Raw genomic sequence first — 21961 nt, forward strand, 5'->3', positions numbered from 1 at the left:
ATGGGCATTTTTCAACTAACATTTTTCAATAAACATCTCAAACCTGGAATATTTACCTCTCCTTCAGGAGTGTCTGATGGGCACAACATCCCCCATTGTGACGGCTGAAGAGATCTGGGCCCACTCACTTTTCTGGTCTTTTCAAACTGTGAGGAGATCCTGGTCATCATACCCAGGGCAGCAATATAAGACAAACGAGACAGCACCTGAGTAACACCCTGACGGTCCATTTTGAATCTTTTCAGAGACCAATTCCCCTGCAAGAGATTAAATAGTGGGAACACTGAGAACAGTACCATAGAGGCAAAATTCCTTAACATGGCTCCAGTTAAGGAAGAAGCAAGAAAATTGTACTCTAATTTAAAAAGGCAATGTAATGTTACATGAGAAAGCTTTTTCTACTGTCATGAACTATTGCTCAGGAAATGAACAGTATGTCTGCATGTAGCAAGATCCAGAAAACATTCAGACTTATGTTTCAGACTAACAGACCCCTCAGGCAAGTCTGCCACATTACCTTCACTTCTGCTGTCACCCTTACCCTCCCTCCCAGAATTACAACAGGACTCCCCTTGTCCACATCTTCCAGGCTCCACATTCAATCGATAACCTTCTGCCATTTGCACTATTTCCAGTGTTTTGCCTCAACACAGTTTCCCCTCCCTCTGCAGCATCCTAACTCCTCAATTACCCTCAATGTCCTGTCCCTCTTTCCTCCTGTGGATACATAGGAAAACCTCCCTTTCTGCCACTTCTCTCCTCACTTTCCAAAGACCCACCACTCCCTCTAGGAAAAGCAGCATTTTACTTTTACTTTGTTCAATTTAGTATACTCTCTTTGCTGCTTACAATGTTGTCACTTCAACTCTGGGAGATCAAACAGAGACTGAGTGACCGCTTTGCAGAACATATCCTTTCAGTCCGCAAGCATGACCTTGGCCTTCCATTTACATACCATTTTAATTCATTACCTTACTCGGGCATGAACATTTCAGTCCTTCGCCTATTGCACTGTCCTAGCGAAGTTCAATGAAAGCCTGAGGAACAGCATCTCACCTTTCAATTAATCTGTTCATACCATTTCAATCTCAACATTGTGTTACACAATTGAGCTATAAAGTTCATCTCCTCATTTGACTTGCTTTTTATTGCATATTTTGCTTCCTATCTTGATTTACACTCAGACAGCAATACACTGGTTCTAGGTGCATGCTTTGTTTCTTATTTTGCCCTATCACCAAATCTTTTGGGCGAGTAAACTAAATTTTCTGTCATTCAATTTCTTATCTTGCAATATCCTGGATCCTCCTTTGCCCTTGGCACATCAAATATCAGGCTTTCCCAAAGTGGGGATCAGGACCCAAATGGGGTTACGAGGTAAATGTTTTGGGTTCCTAAGGTGAAGTAGTGTTGGCAGCCACAGAGCTCTGACGAAGTTATAACATCTGTGCTCTGTTCCTAATAGACTCTTGCATGACACATTCCCACTCTGGACCCAGTTTACACTGAGGAATCTTGACAATTTTCAAGCATTGAGATGGGGTCACAGGGGGCAAAGGTTTGGGAAATATCTGCCTTTTACATCACAAATTTTCCAAAGTTCTGACAAAAGGCAATTGACCTGAAATGGTTCTCTACAGCTGCCTGATTTGCTAGGTATTTCCAGCATGGTGTGTTTTATTGCTGATTTCCAGCATCCCCAGTTTTCTGCTTATCCAGTAGTTTGCATGTGGGCATCACTGGCAAGGTTGACATTATTGCCCATCTTGGTTGCCATATGGAGGTGGTATGCACCTTTTTGAAGAAGTTTGAAATGACAAAGTAGACAGTTAACCAATTTGCACCCAAAACAATTAAACACAGCTAAACAATTTTTTGAGAAATTAAACAAAACTCAAACAATTACAGACTAACCACAGAGGAACAGAAATGCTTACAGTTGAGATGGCATTGACCATGCCATTAGTGATCTGATCTTGTCGCATGTGCTTCACAACATCAAACTGGGCCGCTCGTTGCTTGGGGATGATCTGGTCAGCAATCTTCTTCAGCTCTGAATTGAACTTTTTGAACAAATCTTCAAAAAGCAGAGACAGAAGCTGCAGAACAGGACAGGAAGGAAGGAAGGAAAGCAGAGCCGGAGTTTAATACGAGAGGGGGATGGAGAGTCCGTGATAACATTCATATCAGGTTTCACTTCTGGTTTCAATAAATCTGGTACGCTTTAGAATTAATTAGTTCACCTGCAAACAGCTAGTCAATGGTATTAACATACACAAAAAAGTTACATATTTAATATCAAAATTAAAATATCCATCACTAATTAGCTTAATGTCAGGGAATTCAAATTAGGTATCTCGAGATCCCTTATTTATCTTTGAAACCTTCCGAGTGCCAATTCTCTTTTCACACAACCTAGTTGTGAATTTAAAGACAGGAGGGCAGATTTAATTACATTAGCAGAGTGGGAAGGATTAGACAATCTCCAAAGTCAACGCTTTATTCTTTTGTCGCTGAGGAAATCCCTTGCTTTCCAGGGTGCCCTGATTTTGGGACCATTCCATATCTCTCACCAACAAAGCGAGCAGCATTAAGACAAAAACTGCTGGCAAAGAATAGGGAAATGCTGGGGAAATAATGAACACATTAAAAAACACAGAATATTAAGGTGAAAGATTAAGCCGAAAATCTGGCAGGTTCTACAAACACCTCCACTGGCTCCAAGCCTATCAAATCTCTAGTGGTGAAGGGCTTAAGGCGGTACTGTGGAACTAGGCTAGCTGTTAGTTGCTCCACTCTTATCTACAAGCCAGCGCAGATTCTGACTTGCTCCATCCCATGTGGTCTGGAATTAAAACTCATTGTCTTTATAACTTTGAACACAACATCCTTTGCTCCAATACATTTCCAATGTAGAAGCAACGCCTCCTTCTTTGGGCCATTCAGTATTGTCTCAAAACTGTATATTTCCAATTGCATGTTTGTAATCTAATTTCAAACGAAACATGTTTGAAATCAACTGTCACACTGAAAATCAGTTATAGTTTAAACAGAGACAAATCATAAATTGTACCAGTGTACACAGGAATAAAACATCTTAGAACACTAGGACAAGGGGATACATTTTACATAGGGCCCCCCCCTGTTTATGACAGAGACAAGAGTTTTTTTTCCTGAGAAAGTTGAGATTCTTTGGAAACCTCTTTCCCAGACAGCAGTGGAGGCAGTCACCAAATATTTCTAGGGCGGGGGTAAATACGTTCTCAGCTAACAGTGGAGTCAAAAGCTAGCAGGGGTAGGTGGGAATATGGAGTTGAATGTCACAGTCGGATCAATTATGATTTATTTAAACAGTGCAGCATGTTCGAGAGATTGAATGGCATTTTCCTGCTTCTAATTTGTGTATTCTTATTTAGTCAATCTGCTGAATTCAGATAAACTACAGCCAAAGAGAGCCTTAGTGTGACTATTTTATATTCATTGATGAAACAAAAAGTAAAACTCCATTACTGTCTGCATCCAACTTGATTGTCTCAACATTCAGTTTAGTCACTGTACTCCACTTTTTTTAAAAAAATTATACATGTGGTTAACATGGCTTTGTGATGTTGATTGACAGACAGAAATTGGGGCCACGATTCCAGGGCTAACTGTCTTGTTCCTACGCTGTGGTTCCACCGGATCTTAGACAGAGCATCACTTTAAAGTCCAAGACCTGAACCTGGGACTTTGTAATTCAGACGGAACAGTACTAACCGTTGAGCCATAGCCAATACATACTCCTCTCATGCTTTGATTTGTTTAGTGTATACACGGTACATGGTTGAGGATGAAGAGACTGGGGGGGCAGGACCGGCCTTGAATTGGTACACTCTTGAACCTCTGCCAGGGAAGTGTGTGATGGTTCTTTCCCCAACAGAACTAGCCAGGAAAATCCGTTTCCTTAATGTCTGCATTTTTAATGTTTCTATTTTGCTGAAACTTGTGATCACACTATGGGGGCCCATGCAAGTTAGGCAGGCTTACACTGAGGAAGGGAGGGCTAGGAATTGGACTGAGTGTGGCAGTTTGACAGATAATGGACTGGTGAAAAATAAGTTTGAGTATACTGGGGTGGGGGAGGAGAAACAAAATAAAATTGGGATTGTGGTCTACGGGGAAGGGGAGGGGTGCAACACTGGTGAATCATAAAGGAGTTTGGACTCTGTTCAGAGGCTCAAACTGCATTTCCACACCAGATGGTTATGCAGAATATATAGTGAGTGAAACAAAATAGCTCTTTTCTCTTCCATAGCCTTGTTAGGTAAATAGTATTTACACAGTAGAAACAGGTTATTTGGCCCAGGAAGTCAAAACTAGCATATTGAGAAAAAATATGCCAAAGGAGGACAAGATTTTTACTCTTTATCTTAACCCAATGGCATAAAGTAAAACTGACCTGGTATAAACTGATGCGGCACAACAAACTGATATTGCAAGACTTTCTCAAAATGGCTCAAACCAACATGAGGAACAAGTGTGACACTTCTACCTTTTATACTGTCTGGTTGTAAATGGGGATGTCAACTCATCCAAAGCATTTAGGACCATGAGCTCTGCCCTCTTCTTGAATCCCTGGATTTTGAGATCAAGTAGATCATAGCAGTCAAAGGAAATGGTTGTATAGCACCAAAGACCATCCATAAAGGAATGGAAAAGGGAAAATAATAGTTACTTGATAGAAAAGGCAAAGGGAAGGGAAGAAAGGTTAGGAGTTAAACTCACCTGCCCAGCCAATTCCAGTCGCTTGTTGCCATAATAATCTCTGTCATCGACTTTGTTAGCCCCTTGGGCTAGAATCACCCTCCGCACCATGACAGCTGTGTAGATACACTTTGCACGGAAGTTGAATTCTTTGACCTACACGGGAAGAACAAGTTTTTGTTTTTAATGGCAAACTTTAGAAGCTTCAAAACAGTTTAGAACATCTGAAGTGCCATCCGCAATTGAAGTCAACAAGGAACCATAAACCGCAGATAAGACGAATTATGAAGGAGGCCATTTAGTACATTTGTCTGTGCCAGCCTTTTAAACAAGTGACCAATTAGTTCCATTCCACAGTTCTTTTCCCCCCCAACCAGCCTTGGAAATCATTCTCCTTGATTCATTTACCAATTTCCTCTTTAAAACTACAGAAGCTGCTTCCATTGCCCATTCAGATAGAGGAGTCCAGAACATAGGTCATAAGGTAAACAAACTCTCATGCCCCCAAGCTGGTCCCCTTACCAACTGCTTTAATGGCGTGTCCTCTGATTACCAACCTTCTCAACTACTCTAAACAAATCAGATAGCAAAAAACACAGAATGCTGGGGAAACTTCGAACTGAATTTTGAATACAAAATGTGACACAGCACCACACAAGTAGGTATTTGTCCAGGTGACCAAGAGAGGTAGATTTTAAGGGTGAGTTAAAGGAGGAAAAGGGTTTTGAGAAGAAATTGATACCAGGGTCAGTAGTCAAAGTCAAGAATGTACAAGTCACAATTAGATGCATGCAAAGACCTCAGAGAGTTGCAAGACTGAAGAGAATGAGAGAGATAGGGGCAAGGCCATGGAGAGATTTATACATGAAGATGAACACTAAAATCAAGACATTTCCAGAGGGACAGCCAATGTAGATCAGCAAGGTGATAGTGAACAGCACTTGATGCAAGTTAGAAAAGGACAGTATGGCTTTGGATTAAGTCACATTCAGAAGGTAGAGCAGAATGCATTAGAATAATCAAGTCTAAGAGCAGTAAAATATATGGCTGAAGGTCTCAGTAGATGATCTGCACTATCATCCTGCAAGATGGTCTTTTTTTGAAAATCATAGATGCCCTTTGGCTGGCAATATGAAAAGGAGTAGTACAGACAGCTGTGAGCCCGCTCCTAATTGCTGCTCTTGGCAAGTACTCATCACTATTTGAGATTTCAGCATTATTAGACATTTACCAAAGGAATTCCATCAGATTTGGATTGCTGGACGGGCTGAAGAGAAAACTTGAGAACAGAAGAGGTACACAGACTCAAAAGTCTTTTAGCCAGCCTGAAATTTATGTTACTATACATTCATTTAAGCATGAAGCACTGTTAAAAATGATCCACAAACTAAGATGCTGCTGACTTCATGACGTCTAAGACAATACAAAGGTAATTTCAAAAGGACTAAAGGTAGTGCTTTACTCATACTGTAATAACAAAGTGGAGGACCATTTTAATTGGTTAACTAGAATCTGCAGTTGATTGTTAATAAAATGGATAACTATTGGAACACTCGTCACATTACAGAACTGTCCGCAATGTGGGAGGAAACAGCATCAGCACTAGAATCATCGAAATAGCTTTGTTTGACTGATGCCAAATAAAAAGAAAATATGTGCTGACTGTTGTAAGAGATTAAAATATAGACATATTTATATATACACACCCAGAAGGTACATCGCAAGAGTGAAAAGTAAGAGTTAGACATTAAGATAATGCTGTCACACCCGCTGAATGATAGGAGGTATTATCACACTTTGAATATTAATTAAAAGCTTTATCAAATTAAATCTACAAAACAGAAATATGCTATTTTCACCAATTAGTTTCTGTAAACTGCTAAATTTGACTTTTCTATTGAAGTAAATGGTAAAGAAACGATCCGAAGCACTTTTGACATCTGTTTAAGTATTAACATGCTTAGGAATAAACATTATTCAAATCTAAATTCACTTTATAGAGAATATCCTAATGATAGAAATCAAGAGAAAATATTAACATCGGAGATCTAAAACAAAAACTGGAAATTCTGCAAACACAGCAGGCAACAAATGAATGTGTCAGAAGTAATCTCCATCAAACTTCATCTATTCTGTGGCAGGATTTCTCTAAGAGTCTGAAAGATGCATAGACAGCACTAATTAAAGTTTACGCCTCAAACTATAAAAAAAATGCACTTAGAGGGCACCTTACACAAGTACTGAATATTTCCAAGTCACTTTACATATTGCATAATTAAAAGTGTAGCTTCTGGTCTCATGTAGGAAACATTTTGGACAACAAGAAGACAATGGTCTAGTGGTATTATTGTTGGACAGTTAATCCAGGGATCTAGGTAATGTTCTGGGGAACTATATTTGCCTGCCATAGAATATAGAATACAAGTTCAACAAAACCAAAATCTGGAAACAGAAGTTTAACGATAACCATGAAGCCGTTGCCAATTGTCAGAAAACTCCAGTTCACCAATACCCTTTAGGGAAGGTAACTGCTACCCTTACCTGGTCTGGCCTACATGTGACTCGAGATCCACACCAAAGCCCCTTGGAGTAACTAGGGATGGACAATAAATGCTCTCACAGACAGCAATTTGATTTTTTTTGATATAGCTTAAGGAATAAGTATTGACAAGGGCATTCTTTGAAATGGTACAAGGGATCTTGTACCTTCACATAAGAGGGAAGACATCTTATCAGAAAGGTGGCACCTCTTACATTGTAACATTCCCTCAGTACAAGCAATGGAGTGCAAGTTTTGATTTCTGTGCACAAGTCCTCAAATGCAATTTAATTCGCCAACCGTACCACCAACTAAGCAAGAAATATGGGGCTCCAATCTGAAATATGAACCCATTTACTCTGCAGCTACAGCACTGTTTGAACATATGTGCTCAGTGGTTTGCCACAGTAGCCAACCAGTTAAACACCCACATTATTCAAAAGGAGTATGAGACTTTTCAATTTATCACCACCACAGACGTCAATTACAGGGGTGCTGCATAAAACATGCAAATTGCAGCAAAAAGCAACCCACTCTACATTTTTCAAAATGCTTGATACTCTTTATTCAGGACATAAGTGATCCAAAGGAAGGTAGTGTCAAAACAGCAATGTCACTGAACAGTATTCCAAAGGCATAGGCTGATGTTCAGAAGGCAAGACTTCAAATACAACCACAAAAATTGGTGGGGGGGCATATAAATTCAATCTTTTTCTGGAATTGAGAGCTAGTTTATGGTTAACATAAACATAGCATTGTTCATCATAAAATCCATCTAGTTCATATGTATCATTTAAGAATGAAATCTGACCTGCTTAGCTGGTCTGGTCTACATGTGATTCCTGACCCGAAGCGACGCGTGTTTGAGTCTTAATTGCCCTCTGAAATGGCCTAGCAAGTCTAATTCAAGGTGAAGCGAAGGGTTACAATGTTGAGTTTATCACTGATAAAACTGGAAGTTTACAAAAATGATCCCAAGCATGAGGGGCTTGTCATATCAGGAGCAGTGTAGGACGCTGGAGTTTAAAAGGACGAAGGAGGATCTCAACAAAACTTACAGAATGTTGATAGAGTGGACATGGAGAAGATGTTTCCACTAGTATGACAGACTAGGACTGAACGGCACAGCCACAGAGTGAAGGTTCCTTAGAACTGAGATGAGAAGGAATTTCTTCAGTCAGAGGGTGGTGAATCTGTGGAATTCAATGTCGGAGCAGACTGCAAAAACCAAGTCATTGAATGTCTTGAAGACAGATAGATAAGTTCTTAATTAGTAAGGGGATCAAGGATTACTAGGAGAAGGCAGAAGAATGGGGTTGAGAAATATATCAGCTAAAATCAAATGGCATAGCAGACTTGATGGGTCAAAAGGCCTAATTCTGTTCCCATATCTCATGGTCTTATGGCAGAGATTTAAGGCAAGAGGTAGAAGCCAAAGTGAGTCCAGACAGTGCTGGAAGTCTGGAACTTACTGCTTGAATGAATGGTTAAGTCAGAAACTCTTGTTCCTTTACCATCACCCTCAGCTTTCTGCACCTCAGTCAATTTTGTATCCATTATGGCTCTTTGCCTTGATACCCATGGACTATTAATTTCTTGACCAGTCTCCCATGGCAGACCTCATCAAAACCTTGCTAAAGACCGCGTAGACAACATCAAATGTGTTATCCTCATCAACATTCCTTGTTACCTCCTCAAAAAAATTGATCAAATGTGTCAAACGCAACTTTCCCTTAACAAATAAATGCTGAATACTTTTTTAAAAACCCAAAGAACAGCGGATGCTGGAAATCAGAAAAAGTTGGAAAAACTCAGCAACTCAAAAATTCATCTGAAGAAGGGTGACTGGACCCAAAATGTTAACGGTGCTTTCTCTGCACAGATGACACCTGACCTGCTGAGTTTTTCCAGCAATTTTTGATTTTCTTCATGTTGAATATCCCTGATTATTCCACATTTCTCCGAGCGCAGATAATAATATCTCTCTCAAAATTCTTTATACTAATTTACCCATGGAGGTTAGACTAATAGACTAGGAAATTACAGATCAATCTGTCCCTGCCTTTTCTAAAAAGAATAGGACAATGTTCACAGTCCTCTTGTCCTTTAGCACCTCAGCTGTGGTCAAAAGAATTATCAGGAGCCCTGGTATCTCCTCCCTTGCCTCCCTCAACAGCCTGGGACATTGTCACTGGATTAAAAATTGCGAGAATGCAGCAGTTCAAAAAGGCAGTTCAGCACCACTTTCTCAGCGGCAACTCGGGACAGGCAATAAACGCCAGAAAACCAAAGTCACCTATTCCCACAAGCAAGTAACTAAAAAGGAACCAGCTCTAGCTTCGAATGACGCTTACCGGCACGTGGGTAAGTACGGTCGATGCAAGCAACTCCCGGGCCTCCTCCATCTTGGTTTTTTTTGGTCCTCCCCACATTCTCTGCCTGCGCACTTTGTTTCCAATGTACTTCAATGCCTGCAAGTCAAAACAGAAAAAGAAAAATAGCTGAGCTATGCTGAATGAAGTCATATTTCACAGTCACTGTTTGAATAAGAAGAAATGTTGCTCCCTTAATAGATTGATTAATAGCAAGCACATCACTTCTTCTGTTTATTGCATTTTACTATTAAGCTCTCATCGTACATATTGTAAGAATACTATAGCGTAAGGTCAGTGTTGCACTGTAGAGTTGCAACACAATATACAATTCTGGGATTGGCTTTGCTCCCTTTTGTTAAATTGTTGTTAAAATATCTAAAGAGTAAATATCAAGAACCAGGCACTCTTCCCTTAAGACTTTATTAAGGTCCAGGAATTGTTTTCCTTTCCCCTCTGTGTTTAAACAGCTGATTATATGGCCAAGCTCATGAGGCTGCAGTTAAACATCCATATTGAAAGAGCTGGACTTGATAAAAGGCACACCTGCATCTGGGTGAAGATTTGAGCTTTCTGACACTCTTCCAGGCTTGGAGCAAAGGCAGACATCACTGGGTCCTCTGTACCAATCATCTGTACAATCTCTTGATCGCTCTCTACACCCATTGCCTACAATAGGAGTGACAGTCAACAGCAATATTAGCATTTTCCATCGGCACAGTAACATTTGCTTATGGTAATGAAGCATTGTTGGTGCTTGAATTCAGAGCAGGGCTTGGTGCTTCTCTTACACTCCATGCCATCTGGCTTTGGCAAGGAACTGCACTGGAGGACTCAACACTGGTTGCCTTTAAGGCGTCCATGAATTAATAAAAAAGGAGCATATGTATCCTACATGAGGTTCCAAACTCACGGTTCAGAAACTGCATTTCAGTCTTGGTCATTAAATTAAATTAAAAGGTCTGTAAAAGCCAAGAGGAGAACGAAAAAAGGCACAAATCAACTGCAACTGAATTGTAAGCAACTGAGTTCAATTGAGCTTCAGAATTTCAAGTGATTTCTCTTAAGATAAGTATTTTGACAAAGAGGAGAAACATTTTCCATCTGGCAAATGGATCAGTCATCAAAAGTCATAGATTTAAATCATCTGCAAAATATCTAAATAGGAGATGAGAATATTATCAGTTGGATTTACCAGATTCTGGAATACTCGACTTGAAAGGGTGTGAAAACTGATTCTATAAGTCATTTTCAAAGGCAGCTGGACAGAGCCACAAGTGAGGAACTTACTGAATAACAGAACAAAATGCAGCATTCTGAGAGAAAGGGCGAGTGAAGGGACAGCAGGCTAAATGGTCTCATGTGCTGCAAGTTACAATGATTCCATTCAACCACCGCCCACTGGACTGTTCTTTGGCTTTGTTCCTCAATTCTACAAAAGAATTGTTTCCGGTGCTGTCTGAAACAAGTAACTTGGAGAAATGCAATCTCTAACTGCATTTTCTAAACTTGGATTCTTGTCAATTGTACAATAGAGACTAATTTGATTTCTCAGGTAACACAGTGTGGAGCTGGAGGAACACAGCAAGCCGGGCAGTATCAGACGAGGAGGAAAGCTGACGTTTCGGGTCAGGACCCTTCTTTAGAAAACCTTTCTGAAGGGTCCCGACACGAAATGTTGATATCTCCTCTTCCTCTGATGCTGCCTGGCTTGCTGCGTTCCTCCAGCTCCACACTGTTATCTCTGACTCCAGCATCAGCAGTTCTTATTATCTCTAACTTGAGAGTTCTGACCAATTTTCCAGTTGTTCACAGAAATTAAACTCCATACACTTTTATGCATCCAATTTCTCTAAACATTTAGTAATGAGGTGAAAATGATTCGAGCAACCGGTACCTTTTCTCCACAACCAATTAGTGTGATATCTCAGAGCCTATTGCTAGTGATAGTCAATTTACTCATTCAACCATCACGTGAAGGCCTATTTGCCTCCACCAGTCCTATTATCTAGGCCGGTTATACTATCTAGGGAGAATCTCCTGCCTTTTCCAATATTCCTGGGCGCTATTACTATCCAAAAAAAACCTTTGGACTTGTATCTCCACTTTGCATTGGATGTGGTACAATTAGATTGGTTCCCGTGGCCAGGGACCGCCCTAAAATGAGGGGGTTGAGTGAATTGTGTTCGTACTCTCAGGAGTTCAGAAGAATAAGAGGTGATCTCACTGAAACTGGGGCTGGGAATCTGGAACATGGCGTCACAGCCTCTGGATAAGAGGCTGATCATTTAGGACTGAGCTGGGGAACTATTTCTTCAGTCAGTCATTAATCTTTGAAATTCTCAACCCCAGAGGGAATGGATTCCAAACTTCTGAATGTATATAGGGTTGCAATATCTGGGGAATCTAGGGATAAAGGAAGAATGTGGAGTTCATGCAGAGAACCAGCCACGCTCGTGCTGAATGGCAGAGCAGGCTTAAGGGCCATGTGGTTTACTCCTGCACCTACTTGCAATGTAATTAAAACAGACCGATACTTCAAAATCCACTTTTAACAAATCTAGTCTGAACGCAAAAACATAGCAATGTGAGAATCAAAAATTTTAATTAAGCTTTCAATATTTAACTGACACTTTTATGCAGTGTAATTGATATCTGTCCATTTAATACATTGCAGTGCAAAATATGAACTACTTTAAAACTTCTCATCTAGGGCCAGGCTGTTTAGCAATGATATAGAACACGTTTTCAAAGCCATCACGAAAAGAAGAAAATGATAAACTGATTTCCTGCTGCTTTTACAGAAGCTGGCCCTGCACAATGGTAGGGCAACTCAGTGTGGTATTCAGATGGTTCTGAAATGTTTCTGTACTAACTTATCTGGAACTCTGCCACATTAAAACACGTGAGGAGAAAGTCGCACTAAGGCTCCCACAACAGGACAAGGACGGATTACCCTGACAGAGTGCACTTCACGTAACTGAGACAGGTGTGCACAAGTCAAAATTTCTTAGGTGTGAACACAGTACTTTGCATCGCTATGGGACCATGCCAGATATTTACAAAAGTTCAACCATCACATCAAACTGACAAATTCAATAACAATAATTATTCTTCTGAACTAGCTTTCACATAAACAGGCTTCCAAAATTTTTGCTGTCAAAAATAGCAAAGCTGCCAAAAAAAACACTGACTGACTGGAATATTATGCTGTACTTAAGGTATTCAGCCTGACTGACTGGTTAGCACTGCTGCTGCACGCCACAAGTGTACAGGCTCAACTAGTCACTCCATAGAATAATTTAAAAATCTGGCACCTCCAATGAAGTAAAAGGGAACGCTGCATACCTAGTCATGTTATTTTGTAGATGAGACCTTAAACTATCTTCCATCTTCCTTTCTCTCTCAAGTGGAGATAAGTGATCCAACAGCCAAGGCAGGGAGTTCTCCCATGTCCCAGCCAAGATTTATCCCCGAATCTGAAGCGCTCAGCTCAGCTTCACCAGGTTCCAGAGAAGCCAATCTCCTCCTCACATTATTTTTATTCTCTTATTTTATCTCATGCTTCAGAAGAGAACAAATGGTGCTTCTGCCTGCTTTGCTGTGCAATAAATTGTGATCCCAAATTGTGGGAGAAGCAAGTTACATAGATTACCGAACTACACAAGAAAACGTTGCAGGACAGAGGATGGTTATTTTAATTTAAGTTCAGCAAATTACCAGCAAACCACTGTCCTGAGTCTCTAACTGCACACTAAGCAAAAGAACAGAGGGGGTTGGTAGGCAATTCAGTACATGGTCATGATCTATAGCTTTGAGCCATACAATCTTCCCACAGGGACATAACATTAACCAAGTGTGCTACAGCCCATTATATCATGGGGAACAACTGCCCCCTCCTGGTAACTGATTGAAATAAACATCCAAATGATGATGAAAGTTTTTTTTCCCCCAAATCAAGCTGAACAAAAATTCCATTAAGCTGAGTTAAAAAGATTGGACAGTCAAGCAATAGGATCAAATGTTATGTTCCCAAATTAGACTGTTGCTGCTTTTACAGGTACAGAAATCAGTATTTGATTTAAGCAGTCTTCCAATGTTAGTCTGGTAGCATCTTTGGAAACACAAAGAAAAAGAATTAATGTTGAGTCCAATGCGACTCACCCTCAGAAGACAGGAAAAGTCATGCTGAAATCAAAACATTAACTGTTTCTTCTCCACAGATGCTGCCTGATCTGCTGAGTTTCTCTCAGACTGTGTTTATTCTAAATATCATGTTTGGCACTGCAATACTAAATGGACAGCTATCAATTACACTGCATAAAGCTTCAGTTAAGTATTGAAAAATGATTTAAATTTTTGATTCTCACATGGCAGCTTAAAATAGATTTATTTTCACGTTCAGGCTAGAGTTGTTAAAAGTGGACTGTGACATATAGGTCCGTTTTATTGCAGTATTTTGATTTTACTTTGTTTTTTTAGATAATTTCCTCATCAAGATAACGATAACTCAATTAATATAATTTTAAAATTTGTGATAAGTAGAGCTATAAATACAGAAAGGAGGACTAGCAGTAGGCCTTTTGATACTTTGAGTCTGCTCCACCATTCAATATGATCATGGCTGATCATCTAATTCATTACTGCGTTCCTGCTTTCTCCCTACACCTTGATCCCTTTAGCTCTCTGAACTACGTCTCACCCCTTCACGAAAATATTCAATGTTTTGGCCTCCACTGCTTTGTGGCAGAGAAATCCACAGGCTCTGCACTCTCTCGGTGAACACATGTCTCACCTCAGCCCTTAACAGCCTAGCCTGTAACCTTAGACTGTGAACCTGTTTCTCAACTCCCAAGTCATTGGGAACACCTGTCATTTACCCCGTACAAACCTATTAGAATTTTCTTGGTTTCCATTAGAATCCCCTCATTATTTTAAACTCCACTGAATATAGTACTAACCAATCCAGTCTCTCTTCACAGGATAGTCCTGCCAGCCTAGGAATCAGTCCAGGAAATCTTCGTTGCATGCCCTCCATAATCGGAACAGCCTTCTAGGATATGGAGGCTAAATCCACATATAATTTGCCAGGCGTGGTCTCACCAAGGTCCTGGGCAAGTGCAGCATGACATTCCTGTTCTGTACTCACACTCTCTCAAAAGGCCAACATATCATTCGCTATTTTCACAGCCTGCTGAAGCCTACATTACCTACTTTCAGTGACTCATGTACAAGGTCACCCAGGTCTCACTGCACCTCCCTATTTTCCAACCTTTTGCCATTCAGGTAATCAGCTACCTTTCTGTTTTTGATACCAAAGTGGATAAGCTCACATTTATCCTCATTATACTTCATCTATCATGCACACGTCCACTCACTCACCATGTTCAAATCACACAGAAGGTTCTCCGCAAACTCAGTTCATCCTCCCACCCAGCCAGTTTTGAGTCATCTGCAAACTTGGAGACATTATATTTTGAAATAACCGCAGAGGCTGGTATCCCATCACTAAGTCATCCTTTATTTACTAGTGCACTGGCTGTAAACCAACCAGATTGGAGTCAATCCCAGAGGAGATTCTAAACCTCCTGTTTATATTGGTCAGCTCGGGCTTCTTGATTGGCCCAGGTTAACAACCCCAATCAAGGATCTCCTAGTCAGAGGTCCACCTGGTTTGAATCATTACATCCCATTCCCTGGCCTGAGGTTCAGCGACACAGGCCTGGTTTTTCTCATGTAGCTTTTTCCATGACATTTTCACCCCAGGTCAGGTTCCTCTGATTCTGACGCTGACACAGGCGGCTTGTACCAGACCGAAGCAAATCTCTTGCGTCTGGAGTGTCTCAGCAGAGTCCCTCCTCTTCCAGTTGCAATGGTATTGAGGCTACATCTATCTTGACACTAGATGGACCTTCTGACTGTTCTGAGGAGCCAGATGTGTTTTGCTCCTGCCCCATTTGAGGTAACAGCTTTCAAGCGATCTCCATATTTGTTCAGGACTGTATCACCTACCCAAATTTTCTAAGTCATGGGACCTGACCTTACATCAATCTCACCTCATACCCATACAGGGCCATTTCCATGGTCCAGGTGCCAAACTTCATCCCCCCCAAAATTAATGCCCAGGCAATCCTGCTGCCATTTCACCCTCCCCACCACAGGTCTGAGATCGTCAGGTTTACCCTGATGCAGAGTGTTCTCCCCATCAGCAACTCTGTTGGAGCTAGCTCTGACGTACGTGTGTGTGTGTGTGTGTGTGTGTGTGTGTGTGTGTGTGTGTGTGTGCGTGCGCGTGCGCGCGCGCATATGGGGGGGTGGGGGCAGTGTGGTTCTTATAATTGAACAGGAGCCAGGAGAGTTTATATCAAGTGATGCTGTAGGCAGTTTCTTTAAGCCTGCCTTCAACACTTGGACCACTCTTTCTGCGAGACCACGGGATGGATGGATGGTATGGAGCTGTCCTTATGTGCCAAATGCCATTTGACTTTGAATATTTTCTAAATTCCCTGCTGGTAAATCAAATTCCATTGCACACAACCAATACTTCTGAGCGATTGTGCATTGTGAATGATGCTCGCAGCTTCTCAATCATCATCCCCGAGCTGGCCGAACGAACTTTATACATGTCCAACCACCTTGATTGAGCATCCACGATGACCAGGAACAGAGGCCGTGAAATGATCAGCCTAGTCAACATGCAACTCAGTCCAGGGTTTGCCCAGCCATTCCCACAAGTGTGGGGGCACTGCTGGTAGCAATTTTTCTCTTTGTTAGCATATTAAGCACTGCCCTACCAATGCAACTTTGTTGGCACCCAACCGTGACCACCAAACATAACTTCTTGCTCGCATCTTCTTTGTGGAAACCCCGAGATGGCCCTGGTGCAGTTCTGCAAGTATCTGGAGGTGACCTTTACTCAGGGCCATTACCCTTGCCCCCTACAGTAACATGCCATCCTCTACGGTGATCTGGTCTTGCCAAGTACAGAAAGGTTTCAGTCCTGTTGCGATGGCCCTTTTGCCTCTCCCATTACCACCAGCTTTTTTAGTTTCACTCGGGCAGGATCTTTTCACGTCCACAGTCGGATATTGTCAGCGGTGACCAGAGATGTGTCCAGGAAGTTTAAAACCAAAACGGACTCTTCCAGGGAGGCAGCACCAGTGGACTATCTGCCAATAGGAGGTGGCTCAAGACATCCACCTTAGCCACTTGGCTTCCTGAACAGCATTCTAACTCGCATGAGTTGAGAATAAAAGGCCCAACGACAAGTTCTAGTGAAAGCTATGAGCAGCACAGTCTTCCTTCTGTAGCTCTTGCAGGGGTTTGTGATCTCTTACTATGACAAACTCCCATCCATAAGGATACTGTTGGAATTTCCTCACACCAAAGATGACCATGAAACCTTCCTTCTCCATCTGACCATATTTGTGTTTGGTATCAAAGTCCAGGAAGCACACACTATCGGCGTTTCACTCTGTCGGGCCAGCGGTCAGCTAACACTACCCCGTTGCCGTATGGGGAGGCATCACATGTCAGCAGCACCCCTTACTTTGGACTGCAGTGGGCCAACACCTTAGATGATGATAGCTGCTTTTTCACTTCCCTAAAGGCTACTTCTTGGCCACATGGCCATTTCTAAGGCTAACCCTTTATCCATTGCAGGTGTAAGGGTGCCAAGATGGAGGCCAAGTTACATAAGAATTTTCTGTAATAATTCACGAACCCACGGAAAGAACTAAGCTCCGGTACAGACACAAGAGCCAGGACTCCTTTGATCGCCCTCACTTTACCCTGGCTGTTGATTCTGTAACACAAGTCGGTCAGTTGGGGCACCAGAAACTCACATTTTTCCCCTCTAAGGTGGACGCCTGCCTGGGAGAAACATTTAAGCGCTATGTCCAAGTTCTCCAAGTGCTCTTCATTGGTCTTCCCTGTTATTAGTACGTTGTCCAGATAAATGATAACCTGGGGTAGCCCTTGTAAAATGCTCTCCATGGTCTGCTGGAAAGGATGCAGGCTGATGATACCCCAAATGACAGTCTAGTCTATTGGTATAAACCCTTATGGGTATTAATTGTAGTATACTTCTGGGACTCCTCATCCAGTCACAATTGCAAGTAGGTGTGGCTCATCTCCAGCTTCGTACAAGACTGCGACCCCCCCCCCCCCCCCCCCCCCCAAACCCCCAATTTCAAGTACAAGTCCTCTACGTGAGAGACTGGGTATTTATCCAGCTGTGAGAAACAAATTATTGTTTGCTTAAAATCCCCACAAAGGCAAACTGAGCCATTAGGCTTCACAACTGGTATGGCTGGTGCATATAATCACAGATTCGTAGACTGGTGCTGCCCATTCTGCAAATACACTGACTCCCAAATTCTGTCTCTACTTTTGACCACAAGGCATATGACACTGGGTGGGCCTTGCAAAGTCATGGAAATGCTTCCTGGTCAACATGTCAAGTGGCTTTGACCCCTCTGACAGTCCCAAGCTCTTCCTGCAAAACTCCAGGGTATTTCACGAGGACTTCACTGAGGTAACAATTTTCTAACCAAAAAGTGCTGAGCCAATCCAGGTGAATTTCTCTCAACCAATTCTGCCCCAACAGGCTTGGGCCTGAGCCTTTTACTACCAGTGGGAACAGCACCAACTGCTTCTCATAGGAGATCTGAACCACAGTCATACTGCTAAACAGCAATGGCTCCCCAGTGTACGTTCTCAGTCTGCCTGAGATCTTGTACAAACCTAAAGGTTTGGAGACCTGAGCAAATCTTATTAAAGACAACTTCTATAATCACAGACACAGCGGCACTCGGAGCAACCTCCATGGGAACTGGGTGACCATTTAACCAAACATTCATTTTAGGTGGTTCTGATTTGGATGGTCGCTAAGCAATTTAATTGTTCCAATTCACATGGTGGGGAACTTGCTAGAGTGTGCATTCTCCTGGGTACCAGCTTACAAGTTTTCTTACTCAAGTCAGGCCCTGTAGGATTCCTTTGCTGTCTTGAGTTCGCATTAGAGCAGCAAATACAATGGTTTTCCGGCCCAGATCCTGAAGAACTTCTTAGCTAATCAGCCAAGGCTCGGCTTTGTTGTGGGATTCTGCTGTGAGCTGGCCCAAGGTCCCTCTGCTCAGGGCATGCCCTGCATGAGGCTCTGTGATTGTCTACACTCAAGTGGTGTTCACCAAGCTGTCGGGCAGGCGAGGATGTCCATTTCCATTGGGATACCCCGTAATTCCCACGCTCCACTTGCCACATTTTCTAACGACAAGGCCAGCTGCGGTGCCTGTTTAAAGTCCATCTGGGCTTCAGCTAGTAGGCACTTCTGCATGGTTACGTCACTAATCCCACACACCAAATGGTCTCTCAGCATCTCATTCAGGGTTAATCCAAAATCACATGCCTCTACCAGTCACCTTAACCTTGGCAACAATTCCAATTCCGATTCCGATTCCGATTCCCCCAGTTCTCTCACAGATCTAGCATCTCAGAATTAGAGTAGCGGTTTGGGGTAGTAATATTCCTTGACTAACTCCATCAACTCTTGCAAGGTTTAGTGTCTGGTGCCTCTGGAAAAGTTAAGCACCTTATAACCAAAAATGCTGCAGGTCCACAAACAGTCAAAATGATTACTCGTTGCTTTTTATCTGCCCCAATGTCACTTACCTGGAAAAAGTATCACATTCTTTCCACATACCAGGCCCAGTCTTTGACAGCAGAATAAATGAGTCAAGCTTCCCAAATAAAGGCAAGATGTCAGAAACGCTTACTCCAACTCCAAGATGACTGTTGATGCCCTTCAGGCATGTAGTTTTCTCCTGTCCCCAGTGAAATAATTGCACAGAGGCCAGTATCCCATCACCAAGTCACCCTTCATTTACTTGTGCACAGTACAGCGGCTGTGGCCAGCCAGCTCAGGGTCAGTTCCCTGAACTGAGGAGATTCTACATCTCCTGTTTACATTGGTCAGCCAGGGCTTTCCCATTTATGGTCATTAACCTGGGTCAAATTCAGAGTCAATGAGGTCCACCTGGTTGCAATCACTACACATGTAGTTCCCTCACCTAAATGATTAATACATATTATGATTAGCTAGGGTCCAAACATTGACCCTTGCAGCACCCCACAAGGCAGTGGCTGCCAATTGGAAAAGGACGTGTTTGTTTCTATTCTTTGTTGTCTCTCTACCAATAAATCTCCATCCATGTCAGTACACTACCCCCAAACACATGCTAATCTCTTATGTGGGACCTGATCAAAAGCTAGAAGTTCAAGTAAATTGCTGGCTGCTCTTTATCATCTGTACCGGCTAGGTATTTGAAAAATTCCAGTAGATTTGTCAAGCGTATTTTAACTAGACAAAGTAGGACACTGATTCAAGGCAGTTTTTTTGGACAGGACATGGGTAGCGCTGGCTGGACCAGCATTCATTATCCAGCCTAGCTTCCCAAAATGCAGTTTATAGTTAATCGCTTTGCTGCGGGTTTACAGTCACTTGTAAGCAGACTAGTTAAGGATGGCAGTTTCCTTCCCCAAAGGACAGTAGTTTTCCTTGACAATTAAATGGTCACCATTCCATTCCACATTTTTACTGAATTCAAATTCTATCATCTGCCATGGCAGGATTCGAACCCAGGTGCCCAGACCATTACTTGGGTCTTCAGATTAATAGTCACATGATAATACCAAAAAGTCATCACCTCTCCATCAATGGAGTTAAGCCAAAAGTCAGCCACAATTGCAGGGAATGATGGAACAGGCTCACAAGTCTAAATGGCTTTACCTGAATCCGAGTTCTGAATTCTCGGAGACAGGCAAGTATAAAAATCACAATTCCTTATTTGCCTGGATGTGTTTTGACAAGAGTGCACTCATAAGCCATAGAGTTATTCAATCATTATCTAGCACACTTCAACTGAATGTTTCAAACAAATGAAAAGAGAGAAGCATGAGAAAGACACAACATATCAGTCCGTGCCTGTAAAGAGAAAAGTTGTTTTGCCAAGCTCCCTTCACCATACATGTAAAGTACAGTGGAGCATCAGCAGCCTGTTTCACTTGGAATATCATTGATGATCTTCTCACAAGTGGTCCATCGTGTATTAGTAGCTAATCTTTGTTTAAATCAAACAAATTTGAGCAGATAAATTTCAAATCACTCCTCCAACGTTTATTTAACCAACCAGAAATGGAGTTCCCAGTAAATAATCTGGATCAGGATGAGATTTAATGAGGTCTGGATCTAAAGATCAAATACATAGCGCACTGGTTGATGAAATGCGGATCAATTCACTGTGTGAATTCAAACTTCAGTTGTTTTATTTCCAAATGCATTGGGTTTTTCACGAAGACAAAAGAACTTACATTTGGCTATTTTCACTAATACAAAAATATGAGTTCAAAAAATCAGAAATGGTGATAGCAGAGCAAACTTTTAAATCATTACCTTAAATATTATTGCAATAGGGATGTCCTCTGACAGAGTATTGTGTCGCAGGTAGTACCTGCCTTGCTTCACAACTAGGTTTGTTCTACTTTTCTTCTCATGAGTAGAGCTGCAAATTGAGTAGAGTTTTGATTCCAATCATTAGGCAATATGCAAACAAGCAGAATAAATGAAGGCTACAGAAATAATGAACTATTTGGTTCGTCAACAATTGGTACTAACATTTTCATTTACAGTGCAGCATTCTGTCATACAACAGATGTAAACTGTCAGCTAAGAGTCCACCATCACCCTTAGAGTACCTAGACGAGGTAAAGTATCTATTCAAGATGATAGTTCTTTTAAAGAATCCACACATTCCATCATTCTGAGTAAATGATTAAAGGTTATATATTTGAATTAAAAAGGGGCAAGACTTCCAAATGTAATTACGTGACTCAATTCTAACTTTATTGAAACAAACCCAGCCCAAAATCTATTTCATCTTAAAAGATGTTCTCCTTTAATTTATGTTCAAACTACACACTGAAGTTCAGGTTAATGCATCATTGCATTTAGAACAACCAAACCCATATTGGGTGCCCAAAAGACAAAACCATCTCAGCATATAAATGACTGACTTCAAACCCTAATGATATAACTTTATATTAGTGTGGTGATTGAGTTACAGGGTGTTAGCCAAAGGGAAATGAAATGCCTTCCGTTTGGAAAATTAGCATCAAGAATCAAACATTCCCAGCTCAAATTTTGCTCAAATGCGAAATAACTCACTAACTCAGTGCCAAAGCATGCCTTGCAGCACTCTTCCTGTACGGACACATAATGTGGGAGAAGTAGGCCAGCTGCTCTTCAGAC

The 21961-nt window shown here is 41.7% G+C and overlaps 1 protein-coding gene across 2 annotated transcripts in view; it reads right to left on the bottom strand.

Moving 5' to 3' along the window:
- polr3b (polymerase (RNA) III (DNA directed) polypeptide B) overlaps positions 1–21961 on the bottom strand; it is a 79671-nt gene that overhangs the window by 45353 nt on the left and 12357 nt on the right. For both annotated transcript variants that reach the window (XM_048548807.2, XM_059652516.1), the window contains exons 9-14: positions 21107–21215; positions 10201–10323; positions 9637–9753; positions 4765–4899; positions 1938–2099; positions 57–257 (exon numbers count right to left, since the gene is read on the bottom strand). In XM_048548807.2, coding sequence (XP_048404764.1) covers positions 57–257; positions 1938–2099; positions 4765–4899; positions 9637–9753; positions 10201–10323; positions 21107–21215 — 847 coding nt within the window. The remainder of the gene's footprint in view (positions 1–56; positions 258–1937; positions 2100–4764; positions 4900–9636; positions 9754–10200; positions 10324–21106; positions 21216–21961) is intronic.

This window comes from Stegostoma tigrinum, chromosome 18, assembly GCF_030684315.1.
Source record: "Stegostoma tigrinum isolate sSteTig4 chromosome 18, sSteTig4.hap1, whole genome shotgun sequence".
Classification (NCBI taxonomy): Eukaryota; Metazoa; Chordata; class Chondrichthyes; order Orectolobiformes; family Stegostomatidae; genus Stegostoma; species Stegostoma tigrinum.